This window comes from Salmo salar, chromosome 24 (genome assembly GCF_965601325.2).
Source record: "Salmo salar chromosome 24, fSalSal1, whole genome shotgun sequence".
Lineage (NCBI taxonomy): Eukaryota > Metazoa > Chordata > Actinopteri > Salmoniformes > Salmonidae > Salmo > Salmo salar.
Window position 1 is genome coordinate 36,143,459 of NC_138314.1, and position 14,441 is coordinate 36,157,899.

Below are 14,441 nucleotides of genomic sequence, written 5' to 3' on the forward strand. Positions count from 1 at the left end.
GCAGCGATATGCCATCCCATTTGGTTTGCGCTTAATGGCACTTTCATTTGTTTTTCAACAGGACAATGATCAAACACACCTCCAGGCTGTTTAAGGGCTATTTGACCAAGAAGGAGAGTGATGGAGTGCTGCATCAGATGACCTGGCCTCCACAATCACCCGACCTCAACCCAATTGAGATGGTTTGGGATGAGTTGGACCGCAGAGTGAAGGAAAAGCAGCCATCAAGTGCTCAGCATATGTGGGAACTCCTTCAAGACTGTTGGAAAATTATTCCAGGTGAAGCTGGTTGAGAGAATGCAAAGAGTTTGCAAAGCTGTCATCAAGGCAAAGGGTGGCTACTTTGAAGAATCTCAAATATGAAATATATTTTGCTTACTACATGATTCCATATGTGTTATTTTATAGTTTTGATGTCTTCACTAATATTCTACAATGAGGAAAATATTGAAAATAAAGAAAAACCTACTCAATTTTTGTGAATAATGAAAATGTAAACAAACACTGCATATCCACAAACATGGTTAAAACTTGACTTAACAAAAATTAAGAAAAACCCTTGAATGAGTAGGTGTGTCCAAACTTTTGACTGGTACTGTACATCAACTAATTGACAAGGGCCCTAAAACAGTGTGCAGCACCCGGTCTCACCCTACTAGAATCTGAAGTCAAATGTCTACTGTTTGCTGATGATCTGGTGCTTCTGTTTCCAACCAAGGAGGGCCTACAGCAGCACCTAGATCTTCTGCTTATATTCGGTCAGACCTGGGCCTTGAGAGTACACCTCAGTATGACAAAAATAATGGTGTTCCAAAAAAAGGTCCCCTTGTCCAGGACCACAAATAGAAATTCCATCTAGACACCGTTGCCCTAGAACACACAAAAAACTATACGTACCTCAGCCTAAACATCAGCGCCACAGGTAACTTCCACAAAGCTGTGAACGAGCTGAGTGACAAGGCAAGAAGGGCCTTCTATGCTATCAAAAGGAACAAAAAATGAGACATACCATTTAGGATCTGGCTAAAAAAATACCTGAATCAGTTATAGAACTCATTGCCCTTTATGGTTGTGAGGTCTGGGGTCCACTCACCAACCAAGAATTCACAAAATGGGACAAACACCAAATTGATACTCTGCAAGCAGAATTTAGCAAAAATATCCTCCGGTACAACGTAAAACACCAAATAATGCATGCAGAGCACAATTATGCCGATACCCGCTAATTATCAAAATCCAGAGAAGAGCCGTTAAATTCCACAACCACCTAAAAGGAAGCGATTCTTAAACCTTCCATAACAAAGTCATCACCTACAGAGAAATTAACCTGGAGAAGAGTCCCCTAAGCAAGCTGGTCCTGGGGCTCTGTTCACAAACAGACAGACCCCACAGAGCCGCAGGACAGCAACACAATTAGACCCAACCAAAACAAAAAGATAATTACTTGACACATTGGAAAGAATTAACAAAAAGCCTTTCAGGTTATGTCGATATAGGACTCGTTTTACTGTGGATATAGATACTTTTGTACCTGTTTCCTCCAGCATCTTCACAAGGTCCTTTGCTGTTGTTCTGGGATTGATTTGCACTTTTCGCACCAAAGTACGTTCATCTCTAGGAGACAGAACGCATCTCCTTCCTGAGCGGCATGACAGCTGCGTGGTCCAATGGTGTTTATACTTGTGTACTATTGGTTGTACAGATGAACGTGGTACCTTCAGGCGTTTGGAAATTGCTCCCAAGGATGAACCAACTTGTGGAGGTCTACAATATTTTTCTGAGGTCTTGGCTGATTTCTTTTGATTTTCCCATGACGTCAAGCAAAGAGGCACTGAGTTTGAAGGTAGGCCTTGAAATACATCTACAGGTACACCTCCAATTGACTCAAATGATGTCAATTAGCCTATCAGAAGCTTCTAAAGCCATGGCATCATTTTCTGGAATTTTCCAAGCTGTTTAAAGGCACAGTCAACTTAGTGTATGTAAACTTCTGACCCACTGTAATTGTGATACAGTGAATTATAAGTGAAATAGTCTTTCTGTAAACAATTGTTGGAAAAATTACTTGTGTCATGCACAAAGTAGATGTCCTAACTGACTTTCCAAAACTATAGTTTGTTAACAAGAAATGTATGGAGTGGTTGAAAAACGAGTTTTAATGACTCCAACCTAAGTGTATGTAAACTTCCAACTTCAACTGTATATACTCAGTGAGCATAGCCTTGCTATTGAAAAAGGCCGCCGTAGGCAGACCTGGCTCTCAAGAGAAGACAAGTTATGTGCACACTGCCCACAAAATGAGGTGGAAACTGAGCTGCACTTACTAACCTTCTGCCAAATGTATGACCATATTAGAGACACATATTTCCCTCAGATTACACAGTTCCACAAATAATTAGAAACAAAACCAATTTCGATAAACTCCCATATCTATTGGGTGAAGTACCACAGTGTGTAATGCTCCCATCACATCAGCAAGATTTGTGACCTGTTGCCACAAGGTCACAGAACAACCACCATTTTAAATACAACCCATATTTGTTTATATTCCCTTTTGCACTTTAACATTTTTCACATAATATGACATTTGAAATATCTTTATTCTTTTGGAACTTCTGTGAGTCTAATGTTCACTGTAAATTTATTTCACTTTTGTTTATTATCTACTTTCCTTGCTTTGGCAATGTTAACATATGTTTCCCATGCCAATAAAGCCCTCAAATTGAAATTGAATTGAGAGAGAAGAGACTTCATGTAGACAACCCCCCCCCCCCCCCCCCTTCTCTCTCTCCCCCTCCCTCTCTCCAGAGAGCAAACTTCCCCCAGACACAGGCACAACACATGGACCTTGTGGGAATTTCGATGGGAGTGCATTAGCTTTGTTCATCCATATACCCCACTGTTAAAAAAAGAGCGAGAGAGGGGGGATTGACTATTTTAATTCTCAGCCTGATGTTAGACAAGCCAAACCTTAAAATAAACCCTATCCTTCCTTCCCCTCTCTCTTTCTCTCTTCCTCCTTCTCTCTGTATCCTCTTTCTTCCTCGTCCCTCTTTTTCTCTCTTTCTCCCTCTCTTTCTATCTCTCTATCTGTCTCTATTTATCTCTCTCCTCCCTTTCTCCCCCTCTTTCTCTGTATTCTCTTTCTTTCTCGTCCCTCTTCCTCTTTCCTACCTCTCTTTCTATCTCTCTTTCTCCCTCTCTTTCTTTCTCTCTCTCTATTTATCTTTCTTTCTCGCTCTCACTCTCTTTCTGTATTTGTTTGGGGATTTTCTTCCTCTATCTATTCTTCCATAAAGAAGAAGAATCCTTTCTTTTCTGGGCACTGTCACTGTAACCGTGCAGAGTGCTCACTTTCATTATGTAAACAGCTTTGATGTCAACGCCGTGTGCCTACTCTCTGGGTAAGTGGCTTTTAAAGAGAACTCCGGCCGACAGATTCACAGTCAGCCTGCTCTCCTGTGTGTGTGTGTGTGTGTGTGTGTGTGTGTGTGTGTGTGTGTGTGTGTGTGTGTGTGTGTGTGTGTGTGTGTGTGTGTGTGTGTGTGTGTGTGTGCGTGCGTGTGTGTGTGTGTCTCTGTCTCTGTCTGGGAAGTGTGATGTAGAGAGATGGTTAAACCAACCAGTACAGTGTGTAGAGGTCATGCCACCATTCCTCAGGCCTGTTCCATAGTCACCTGTTATCTATGTTTAGGCTTTGGTCAGACCCAGGGTAACCCTCACCCTCTCCTCCCACCCCCATATGCGGGTAACCCCTACACCCATGTCCAGCGGATCATCTCCTTATCGCCTTAAGAGCGGTCAGCCGGACCAAGCATGTGTGGAGTAATCAGAGAGCATTACACACATACAGTGTGGGAGGTCTGGGGGGGGGTCAAGGCCAGTCGTCCCTCCTCCCTCCCTTCCTACCCCAGTTAGAGCTGGCACCGACAGCACACACGCTCCCTTGGATTACCTCTGTCTTATTACCTCTGTCTTCCCCCCGCCGTCACCCTTCCCTCCCCCACAGACTGGTCTTTCCTGTAAGGCCTTTCCTTCCTCTCTGCTCCTCCTGGGGCACCGGGGGGTCACCACACAGACCCCCAGAGAAAGGGAGAAGGAAGGGTCAGCCCCAGTATCTTTACGGCTGCCTGTCCCGACTGGCTCTGTCTAGAAACGCAGGCTGGCCTTGATAGAGTGGAGGTTATAAAGTGACTTACCTGCTTTGAGAGACATGTGGAGACAGCATCCGAGTGATGTCACAGGTCAACGGTGAGGTCAGGGATATATGCAGCTTCCTCCTCCTCATCTTCTGCTCATCTGCCTCCTTACACTCGCCACGTTGTCGCACAGCTGTGGCATTCACACTCGTTTTGATACGTATGCCACATTGAGTAGTTTAAGTAATACTGGCAGTATTACCAAAGAGAATTTAAATAAAGAGGCGTAGAAACTGCTTCTTCAGTAGAAATCCTGATCACGCTTGTAGGCCATGTCATGGCGACGTGAGCTAGCGCAGCTCATGCGCAGAAACATGTCATCGGATCTAACGGTCGTTTTGCACCGAACTGCTCATGTGCAGGCCGTCAAATCAAAGCTACTTTCATGAGGTTTTAGTAATGACAGTTTAGCTACTGAAGACGTTGGCTCCAATCTAGGTTTTGCCTTTAGTGTTTGAGAAAATTGTGAAGTCTGCTTTGCGTGGCGTTCCTGGAAGTATTAGCCTGTTGGGCCTCTGGGTTTGAAAACGCTATGGTATTACACATTTTGACAGTTTTTTTTTCCCCTCAGCCAAATGTCCCCAATCCCTGTCAGTGTGAGTGCACAGCATCATCCTCAGCAGCACCAGCAGCCAGATAGACCCAGACAGACAGAGCTCCAGGGAGAGAGAGACACAGAACCACTTAGCACTCCTGCACTACCTGCAGGGCCAGGCCTTTCATTATGGGACTAATAACACAGTGTTAATGATGTGACAAAGTGGTGGAGCCCATTCTGCTGATTGGCTGCAAAGACTGCGTTAGACAGGCGGAGGCTGAGGCCCACGCAGGGATGGTAGACATTTTCTCTTGCAGCTTTTCTTGTAGTGCGTGCGTGTGTGCATGTCTTTGCCTGTGTGGGCGCGTCGTTGCCTGTGTGTGCGCGTCTTTGCCTGTGTGTGTGCGCGGGTGTGTGTGCGGGTGTGTGTGTGGGTGTGTGTGTGTATTTCCCTGCGTGGGTGTGTGACTGTGTGTGTGTGCTTGCCTGTGCGTGGGTTGGTGTGTGTGGTGGTTAACAGCTCCCATCAGCAGATTATGTTTTGACTCTGTGACTACGTCTGTGGGGTTTGTGGCTACGTCTGTGGGATTTGTGGCTACGTCTGTGGGGTTTGTGGCTACGTCTGTGGGGTTTGTTATTGTGGGCTTGTGTGTGGACTCTAAGGTTCTCTCTCTGTCTCTGTCTCATTTATATATGTATCTGTCTGGGCCTGGAGTGATACTGATCTCAGAGCTGTGCTTCCTCATCTGACTACAATCAGCAAGCCCCTTTATCCTGACCCTAGGCCTGTCTGTCAACCTGATCAAAGACCTCTGTGTAGCCGTTGGCTGACTAGTTCACACACACATACATAGATACACACACACATAACAGCACATATTCACTATGCTTCATAGATGCTATAGCCTACATATGCGTACACACACGCACACATATATACGTTCATTCTCTCAATCCACTTCCCCCACCTCCGTCATCCTTCTCTTTTTCCATATCAGATAGTTCTCTGGCCACCTGAGGTGCTGAACAAATAATGTAGCACAAATTACATTTCCTGCAAGGCTTATTGATGTCATTAAACACCTGCATTTTGAACCCCGCGATCATTTCAGTCTTCATCAGGGAGTCTGACATTTCAGTGAATTAGCTGACTCGGGCTGGCCTATATCTCTTAGTGTTCAGAGCATTCCTCATCCAGCAGGTCATCTCATTTGGTTTGTCCGCCGGCCTGTGATTGGCTACTCCCTCCTAATCATGGCATCATTTGTCCATAATGTGATTCTTTGGACACATAATCAGGTTAGCAATGAGTTTCCAGAGCATGTGGTTATCATGACTGGTAGAGGAGACTGTGGGCTTTGGTTAGAGGAGTCTGTGGACTTTGGTTAGAGGAGACTGTGGACTTTGGTTAGAGGAGACTGTGGGCTTTGGTTAGAGGAGACTGTGGGCTTTGGTTAGAGGAGACTGTGGGCTTTGGTTAGAGGAGACTGTGGGCTTTGGTTAGAGGAGACTGTGGGCTTTGGTTAGAGGAGACTGTGGGCTTTGGTTAGAGGAGACTGTGGGCTTTGGTTAGAGGAGACTGTGGGCTTTGGTTAGAGGAGACTGTGGGCTTTGGTTAGAGGAGGCTGTGGGCTTTGGTTAGAGGAGGCTGTGGGCTTTGGTTAGAGGAGACTGTGGGCTTTGGTTAGAGGAGACTGTGGGCTTTGGTTAGAGGAGAATGTGGGCTTTGGTTAGAGGAGACTGTGGGCTTTGGTTAGAGGAGACTGTGGGCTTTGGTTAGAGGAGACTGTGGGCTTTGGTTAGAGGAGGCTGTGGGCTTTGGTTAGAGGAGGCTGTGGGCTTTGGTTAGAGGAGGCTGTGGGCTTTGGTTAGAGGAGACTGTGGGCTTTGGTTAGAGGAGACTGTGGGCTTTGAATACAGAAGCTCAGGTATTTGTTTAACACTGTAGTAGGAACCCCAAAACGTTTTTGATAATTTACATTTTTAACAGAATCATTATTATTTTCATTCCGTTCCAGTGTTCTGACCAGCAAAATAAAGTTCTGAACCGTTTTAAAAAATGTAGCTCGTCATTAATTTACTTCAGCAATCAGTGTGGATAGAGCAGCTTGCTAAGGAGCGGGCAAGCTACTTACATGCGTTGGACAGACGAGTATAGGGCACAATATTCGACAGACATTTTGCGGATGGGGAGGGAAGGTGGAGGACGAGGCTTGAAGCGCTGGGCATCTTGTTATGACATGTATTATCTGAATTAGGTCCACAGAATTATACCTACGGAGGAGCGGCTTCTATGAAGGAACGTTGAATGTCCTTGAACTTCAGAGAGTGGGTTTTGCATTGGACCAGCTAGTAATAACCTTCTGTGTGCAGAGCGGCACCAGAATGAAAATATAAACACATCTTACTTGTTGTTAATAAATCCAATGAAACGGGATCACTATAGTATCCTTGGCCTAAACATTAGACTGTTACCATGGTTACTCCATGGCTATCAGACTGAAAGAAGTAGCTGTTAAAACGACACAATAGTCTCTACAAGTCAGAATGTTGAATAAATTGATATTTGAGGTTACTTTACCGGTTGTACTTTTGGAGGTAGGATGTGGAGATAGGGTATCCACAGGAAAGTGTTGTTTACCCGACTTTTCGTGCCGCCGGTAGGTTCTCTCAGTCTCGTGGCTCATTGCATGTGATGCACAATATGTAAACAATAGCCGAACGTAACCAGACGTAGTCAACGGAAGCGCGTTTTCTCGCAGTCAGCTGGAAGTGTTTGCCGTTCGGTCTGTGGTTCGATTAGGTTCAGCCATATTGTGCAGATGTTTGTCACGGGCGAATTGCATAAGTATTGAAAATTAAAACCGGAATTACAAACCAATATAAAGACCAGCGTACTGAAAGTTGTGGTAATAACACTGCTCTGTGGATATTATTTTTTACATTTTCGAACAGTAGAAGGACAAACCACACAGAAAATTGGTAGAGAAAGTTTAAATGTAATTTTATCCTACTGGCTTGTAAGGAACATTTACAAATATGTTCACACAAATGTCTCAGGCTGTATATAGCAATTAATTATGCATTACAGCCTGATTAATCAGATTATAGTATCCTTAACTAGCATTGAAACGATTAATCCATTCATATCTAATTAAAAATCTCTCTCCCTAATTTCTGAATCACGCTTGTAACATCAGTAAAGCTACTAGACTATGCTTCGGAGGGGGAGGGGCAGGTTGCGTACACACGCACTGCCAAAGATTTTCAACTGGCAGGCAGACAGACACTGGAATAAGTTTCTAATTTACATTTTGAGAGCTTTGCAAAGGCGTCTTGTTGTGTTTTTTGTGGGACTGGAAAAGATGCCCTGGATGTAAAATACCGTTATTAACCGGTTCCCCTGCTTTTAAAATAACAGTTCTGTTCCCGGAATAGTATAGATCACTTTCATTCCTGATTCTGATTCTGTTCCTCGAAAAAATGTCATTATTTTCCAGTTCTGTTCCATGAACCAGTTCCAACCCCTGCTCTGTATGTTGTGTAGTATTACATCCCTTGACTATCCCAGACCCAGTCCCTGCTGTCATAGACTGGTAGCCTGGTCCCAGATCGGTTTGTGCTGTCATGTTTTGCATGGTAAGGAGTTGACATGATATCACAAACAGATCTGGGACCCGGCTAATAGACTGGTAGTTTTGGTGTATGAACCAGGTGTTGTTTTAGTAGTTTGTACTGATGGAGCATTCAGGCTTTCTAACCAGGTTGAAGTATATGGGCCGTGTGACAGTGTGAGGGCCCAATCTCTCTGACTGTGTGTGTGCATGCATGCGTGTTTATGTCATCAAGCCAAGGGCTTGGACACGCTCTGCCTCCATGCTGCCACCCTCCCTGGCCCTGGTTTCCTGTGGGTATGGCTGGCTCTAAAGAGTCCAGCTAAAGCTAACATAAACACAGAGGGGCCTAGCTTTGGACTTTCCAGCTGTCCCTGTGGTCACAGCAGACACGTCCCCGTCTGACGCCACAGACCTCAGCCACTCCACACCACTCACCCCTGTCCTCGTCTGCCCGGGTGGGCCATTACACCACAGCACCGCCATGCCATTCCATGCCAGGCTGGGCACGTTTAATAAATACCCCCAGTAATACCCCAGTAATTACCCCAATACCCCCAACCCCTGATTCTTACAGCTGAGGTCATTATCTTCCACTACAAACACGCCAAAACACAACCGACAGAAAGTCTCCTCCTCTCTCATCCTTCTCTCATCCACTTCCCCCCAAAACAACGTCTCCACAAAAACCCTTATGTTTTCAGCTGCCGAGAAGCAAGAAAAAAAAGAAAAGAAAAAGAAAAGAGTTGTTGATGTCATTGAACCATGTAACCGTTGGCTGTGGGTTAAGGTTACACTGTGTACAAGTTCCTTAGTGCTGTGGCTGGGCGGGATAAACATACCTTACATCAACACTGTAACCACACACTCCCTTGGCTTCCATTCCCCCACATCGGGACTGCACTGAGCTTGAAGAGCACAGCACAGCATGGCCAACTCCAGACACTTTCAATTATCTCACACATACAGTTTTGCCTGTCTAGGGGCCTAATAGTACTGCCGGCCTGTCTAGGGGCCTAATAGTGCTTCTTATCTAGGGGCCTAATAGTACCGCCTGTCTAGGGGCCTAATAGTACCACCTGTCTAGGGGCCTAATAGTTCCGCCTGTCTAGGGGCCTAATAGTACTGCCTGCCTGTCTAGGGGCCTAATAGTGCTTCTTATCTAGGGGCGTAATAGTACTGCCTGTCTAGGGGCCTAATAGTACCGCCTGTCTAGGGGCCTAATAGTACCGCCTCTCTAGGGGCCTAATAGTACCGCCTGTCTAGGGGCCTAATAGTACTGCCTGTCTAGGGGCCTAATAGTACTGCCTGCCTGTCTAGGGGCCTAATAGTGCTTCTTATCTAGGGGCCTAATAGTACCGCCTGTCTAGGGGCCTAATAGTACTGCCTGCCTGTCTGTCTAGTGCCTGCCTGTCTAGGGGCCTAATAGTACTGCCTGCCTGTCTATGGGCCTAATAGTATGGCCTGCCTGTCTATGGGCCTAATAGTACGGCCTGCCTGTCCAGGGGCCTAATAGTACGGCCTGCCTGTCCAGGGGCCTAATAGTACGGCCTGCCTGTCCAGGGGCCTAATAGTACGGCCTCCCTGTCTAGGGGCCTAATAGTACGGCCTCCCTGTCTAGGGGCCTAAGAGTACTGCCTGCCTGTCTAAGGGCGTAATAGTACTGCCTGTCTAGGGGCCTAGTAGTACTGCCTGTCTAGGGACCTAATAGTACTTCCTGTCTAGGGGCCTAATAGTACTGCCTGTCTGTCTGTCTAGGGGCCTAATAGTACTGCCTGCCTGTCCAGCGGCCTAATAGTACGGCCTGCCTGTCCAGTGGCCTAATAGTACGGCCTGCCTGTCTAGGGGCCTAATAGTACAACCTGTCTGTCTAGGGGCCTAATAGATATACACTGTATATATGAACAAAACCAAAGTCCATTATTCTTTACTCATAGGCTGCATACTGTTCTTCATTGTTGTGTTGCTGTACAGGGATTTGTAACTGACATCAACATGAGATGTAACTTACACTGTATCATTGGTGTGTTTGCGGCGTTGTTAGTTGCAAATCAAGATGTCTGTTTTTGTTTGTCTTTCAGATCATTACACAGTATGTTTATGAACTGTTGGAGAAGAAGTGCAATATGACGAAAGTAATCTTGCCAGTAAGTATCACGAGGGGAAAACGAGGCATTTAATTCATACCCTTGAAGATTATAGGGGGTATTAATGTGAAGATTGACCTAAATGCTCCGGCTTCTGACAATGATTATGATATTAAGTGTCCCATGAAAACCAGGATTGGAGAGGAGGAATAAGCTTTTCCAGCTCTCTGTCGTTGTACAAAAATGTCTCAACAAATTAACTGTATTGTGACACACCGTCTCAGAGTCTGAAAAGCCGTTGCTTAATCTGTTTTGGATTCAAATGCACTCAAGGGGACTTTATTTGCTGTCAGGAGTATATTCTAGTGTATTCTTTCTCTGTGTCTCTGCTCATCCCAACATTCAACACATGCTTGAATAGTCTGTTGCCTTTCTTTTGAAGGAAAATGGGTTTGTCCTTTTCATTTTTAGCTTTGATAATTTTTCTAGCTGTATTTGTAGTGGATTTTTTGGACCTGTGTTGTCTTGGCACAGGGATTAACAATATCTATAAATTACCAAGGTAACCCGGGAGCCAGTTTCATTACACACTTTTCAACTTTTATCTGCTTGCCCTATTTATCTCTTTATTCCCATGGAAAATGGCTCTGTTCTTGTGTGTGTGTGGTAGTGGTGGGTCCGTCCACCTGCGTCGAGTTGAACTTGTGACCAAGTATAGAAGGAGGGAACGAGAGAAAAAAGGAGAAGAAAGGCTGAGAACTTTTCTTTGTCTGCTTGGATTAAGTTCTTGCAGCTGCCACCCATGGTTTTTATGGACAGTGTGTGTCTCCTTAGAGATCCCTCTGGCATACTGGGGACCACATCCATCCAACGGGTGGAGGGCAGTCAAGGACACATACGCACGGGCGTGTGAGCGCACACATTTTTGAAGGACTTATTTGTTACTATGGAGTATGTCAGACTTCCTGTAAAAAAAACAGTGCGTACAGGGCAAGGCTGTACTTCTTCAAAAAAATAATTTTTATATATTTAGTTTTATATTACACTTATATTACAATGAAAAGACGATACTGTGTGGTGTAACTAGGTGGACGTGACAGAGGAGGAGCCCAGGAGTTTCATCTACCTGAGTGCTGATGCCATGTCCAACCCTGCCAAGCTGTTGGTGCTCATCCAGGGGGATGGAGTGGTCCGGGCCGGCCAGTGGGCACGACGCCTCATCATCAACCAAGACCTGGACTCAGGGACACAGATCCCCTTCATCACCCGCGCCAAGGAGGTAGGGGCCCCACACCGCCCGGGGGCTACCCAGCCAGGGTTAGAGGGTTGTGAGGGTGGCAGGGTGGTTGGGGTTACCATGGGGTTACCATGGGATGACTCTGCAGGTTCTGTTTATGTATGGTCGCCTGGTTGGTTAGGGCTGTGTTAGGGCGTTGTTACCAATGGTAACCTGGTTGGTTAGGGTTGTGTTAGGGCGTTGTTACCAATGGTAACCTGGTTGGTTAGGGTTGTGTTAGGGCGTTGTTACCAATGGTAACCTGGTTGGTTAGGGTTGTGTTAGGGCGTTGTTACCTATGGTAACCTGGTTGGTTAGGGTTGTGTTAGGGCGTTGTTACCTATGGTAACCTGGTTGTGTTAGGGTGTTGTTACCTATGGTAACCTGGTTGGTTAGGGTTGTGTTAGGGCGTTGTTACCTATGGTAACCTGGTTGTGTTAGGGCGTTGTTACCTATGGTAACCTGGTTGGTTAGGGTTGTGTTAGGGCGTTGTTACCTATGGTAACCTGGTTGTGTTAGGGTGTTGTTACCTATGGTAACCTGTTTGGTTAGGGTTGTGTTAGGGCGTTGTTACCTATGGTAACCTGGTTGTGTTAGGGCGTTGTTACCTATGGTAACCTGGTTGGTTAGGGTTGTGTTAGGGCGTTGTTACCAATGGTAACCTGGTTGGTTAGGGTTGTGTTAGGGTGTTGTTACCAATGGTAACCTGGTTGTGTTAGGGTTGTGTTAGGGCGTTGTTACCAATGGTAACCTGGTTGGTTATGGTTGTGTTAGGGCGTTGTTACCAATGGTAACCTGGTTGGTTATGGTTGTGTTAGGGCGTTGTTACCAATGGTAACCTGGTTGGTTAGGGTTGTGTTAGGGCGTTGTTACCTATGGTAACCTGGTTGGTTAGGGTTGTGTTAGGGCGTTGTTACCTATGGTAACCTGGTTGGTTAGGGTTGTGTTAGGGCGTTGTTACCTATGGTAACCTGGTTGGTTAGGGTTGTGTTAGGGCGTTGTTACCTATGGTAACCTGGTTGGTTAGGGTTGTGTTAGGGCGTTGTTACCTATGGTAACCTGGTTGGTTAGGGTTGTTTTAGGATGTTGTTACCTATGGTAACCTGGTTGGTTAGGGTTGTGTTAGGGTGTTGTTACCTATGGTAACCTGGTTGGTTAGGGTTGTGTTTGGGCGTTGTTACCAATGGTAACCTGGTTGGTTAGGGTTGTGTGAGGGTGTTGTTACCTATGGTAACCTGGTTGGTTAGGGTTGTTTTAGGATGTTGTTACCTATGGTAACCTGGTTGGTTAGGGTTGTGTTAGGGTGTTGTTACCTATGGTAACCTGGTTGGTTAGGGTTGTGTTCGGGCGTTGTTACCAATGGTAACCTGGTTGGTTAGGGTTGTGTTAGGGTGTTGTTACCAATGGTAACCTGGTTGGTTAGGGTTGTGTTCGGGCGTTGTTACCTATGGTAACCTGGTTGTGTTAGGGCGTTGTTACCAATGGTAACCTGGTTGGTAAGGGTTGTGTTAGTACATTGTTACCTATGGTAACCTGGTTGGTTAGGGTTGTGTTAGGGTGTTGTTACCTATGGTAACCTGGTTGGTTAGGGTTGTGTTAGGGTGTTGTTACCTATGGTAACCTGGTTGGTTAGGACGTTGTTACCTATGGTAACCTGGTTGGTTAGGGTTGTGTTAGGGCATTGTTACCTATGGTAACCTGGTTGTGTTAGGGTGTTGTTACCAATGGTAACCTGGTTGGTTAGGGTTGTGTTCGGGCGTTGTTACCTATGGTAACCTGGTTGGTTAGGGTTGTGTTAGGGCGTTGTTACCTATGGTAACCTGGTTGGTTAGGGTTGTGTTAGGGCGTTGTTACCTATGGTAACCTGGTTGGTTAGGGTTGTGTTAGGGCGTTGTTACCTATGGTAACCTGGTTGGTTAGGGTTGTGTTAGGGCGTTGTTACCAATGGTAACCTGGTTGTGTTAGGGCGTTCTTACCTATGGTAACCTGGTTGGTTAGGGTTGTGTTAGGGCATTGTTACCTATGGTAACCTGGTTGGTTAGGGTTGTGTTAGGGCGTTGTTACCAATGGTAACCTGGTTGTGTTAGGGTGTTGTTACCTATGGTAACCTGGTTGGTTAGGGTTGTGTTAGGGCGTTGTTACCTATGGTAACCTGGTTGGTTATGGCGTTGTTACCTATGGTAACCTGGTTGGTTAGGGTTGTGTTAGGGCATTGTTACCTATGGTAACCTGGTTGTGTTAGGGTGTTGTTACCTATGGTAACCTGGTTGGTTAGGGTTGTGTTAGGGCTTTGTTACCAATGGTGACCTGGTTGGTTAGGGTTGTGTTAGGGTGTTGTTACCAATGGTAACCTGGTTGGTTAGGGTTGTGTTAGGGCGTTGTTACCAATGGTAACCTGGTTGGTTAGGGTTGTGTTAGGGCGTTGTTACCAATGGTAACCTGGTTGGTTAGGGTTGTGTTAGGGTGTTGTTACCTATGGTAACCTGGTTGGTTAGGGTTGTGTTAGGGCGTTGTTACCTATGGTAACCTGGTTGGTTAGGGTTGTGTTCGGGCGTTGTTACCTATGGTAACCTGGTTGGTTAGGGTTGTGTTCGGGCGTTGTTACCTATGGTAACCTGGTTGGTTAGGGTTGTGTTCCGGCGTTGTTACCTATGGTAACCTGGTTGGTTAGGGTTGTGTTAGGGCGTTGTTACCTATGGTAACCTGGTTGGTTAGGGTTGTGTTCGG

At 45.8% G+C, this 14,441-nt stretch overlaps 1 protein-coding gene across 1 annotated transcript in view; it reads left to right on the forward strand.

The window, feature by feature from the left end:
• LOC106585793 (cotranscriptional regulator ARB2A homolog) overlaps positions 1-14,441 on the forward strand; it is a 324,101-nt gene that overhangs the window by 25,634 nt on the left and 284,026 nt on the right. Inside the window, exons 5-6 of the mRNA XM_014172421.3 lie at positions 10,433-10,498; positions 11,526-11,717. Of these exons, the coding sequence (XP_014027896.1) occupies positions 10,433-10,498; positions 11,526-11,717 (258 nt within the window). The remainder of the gene's footprint in view (positions 1-10,432; positions 10,499-11,525; positions 11,718-14,441) is intronic.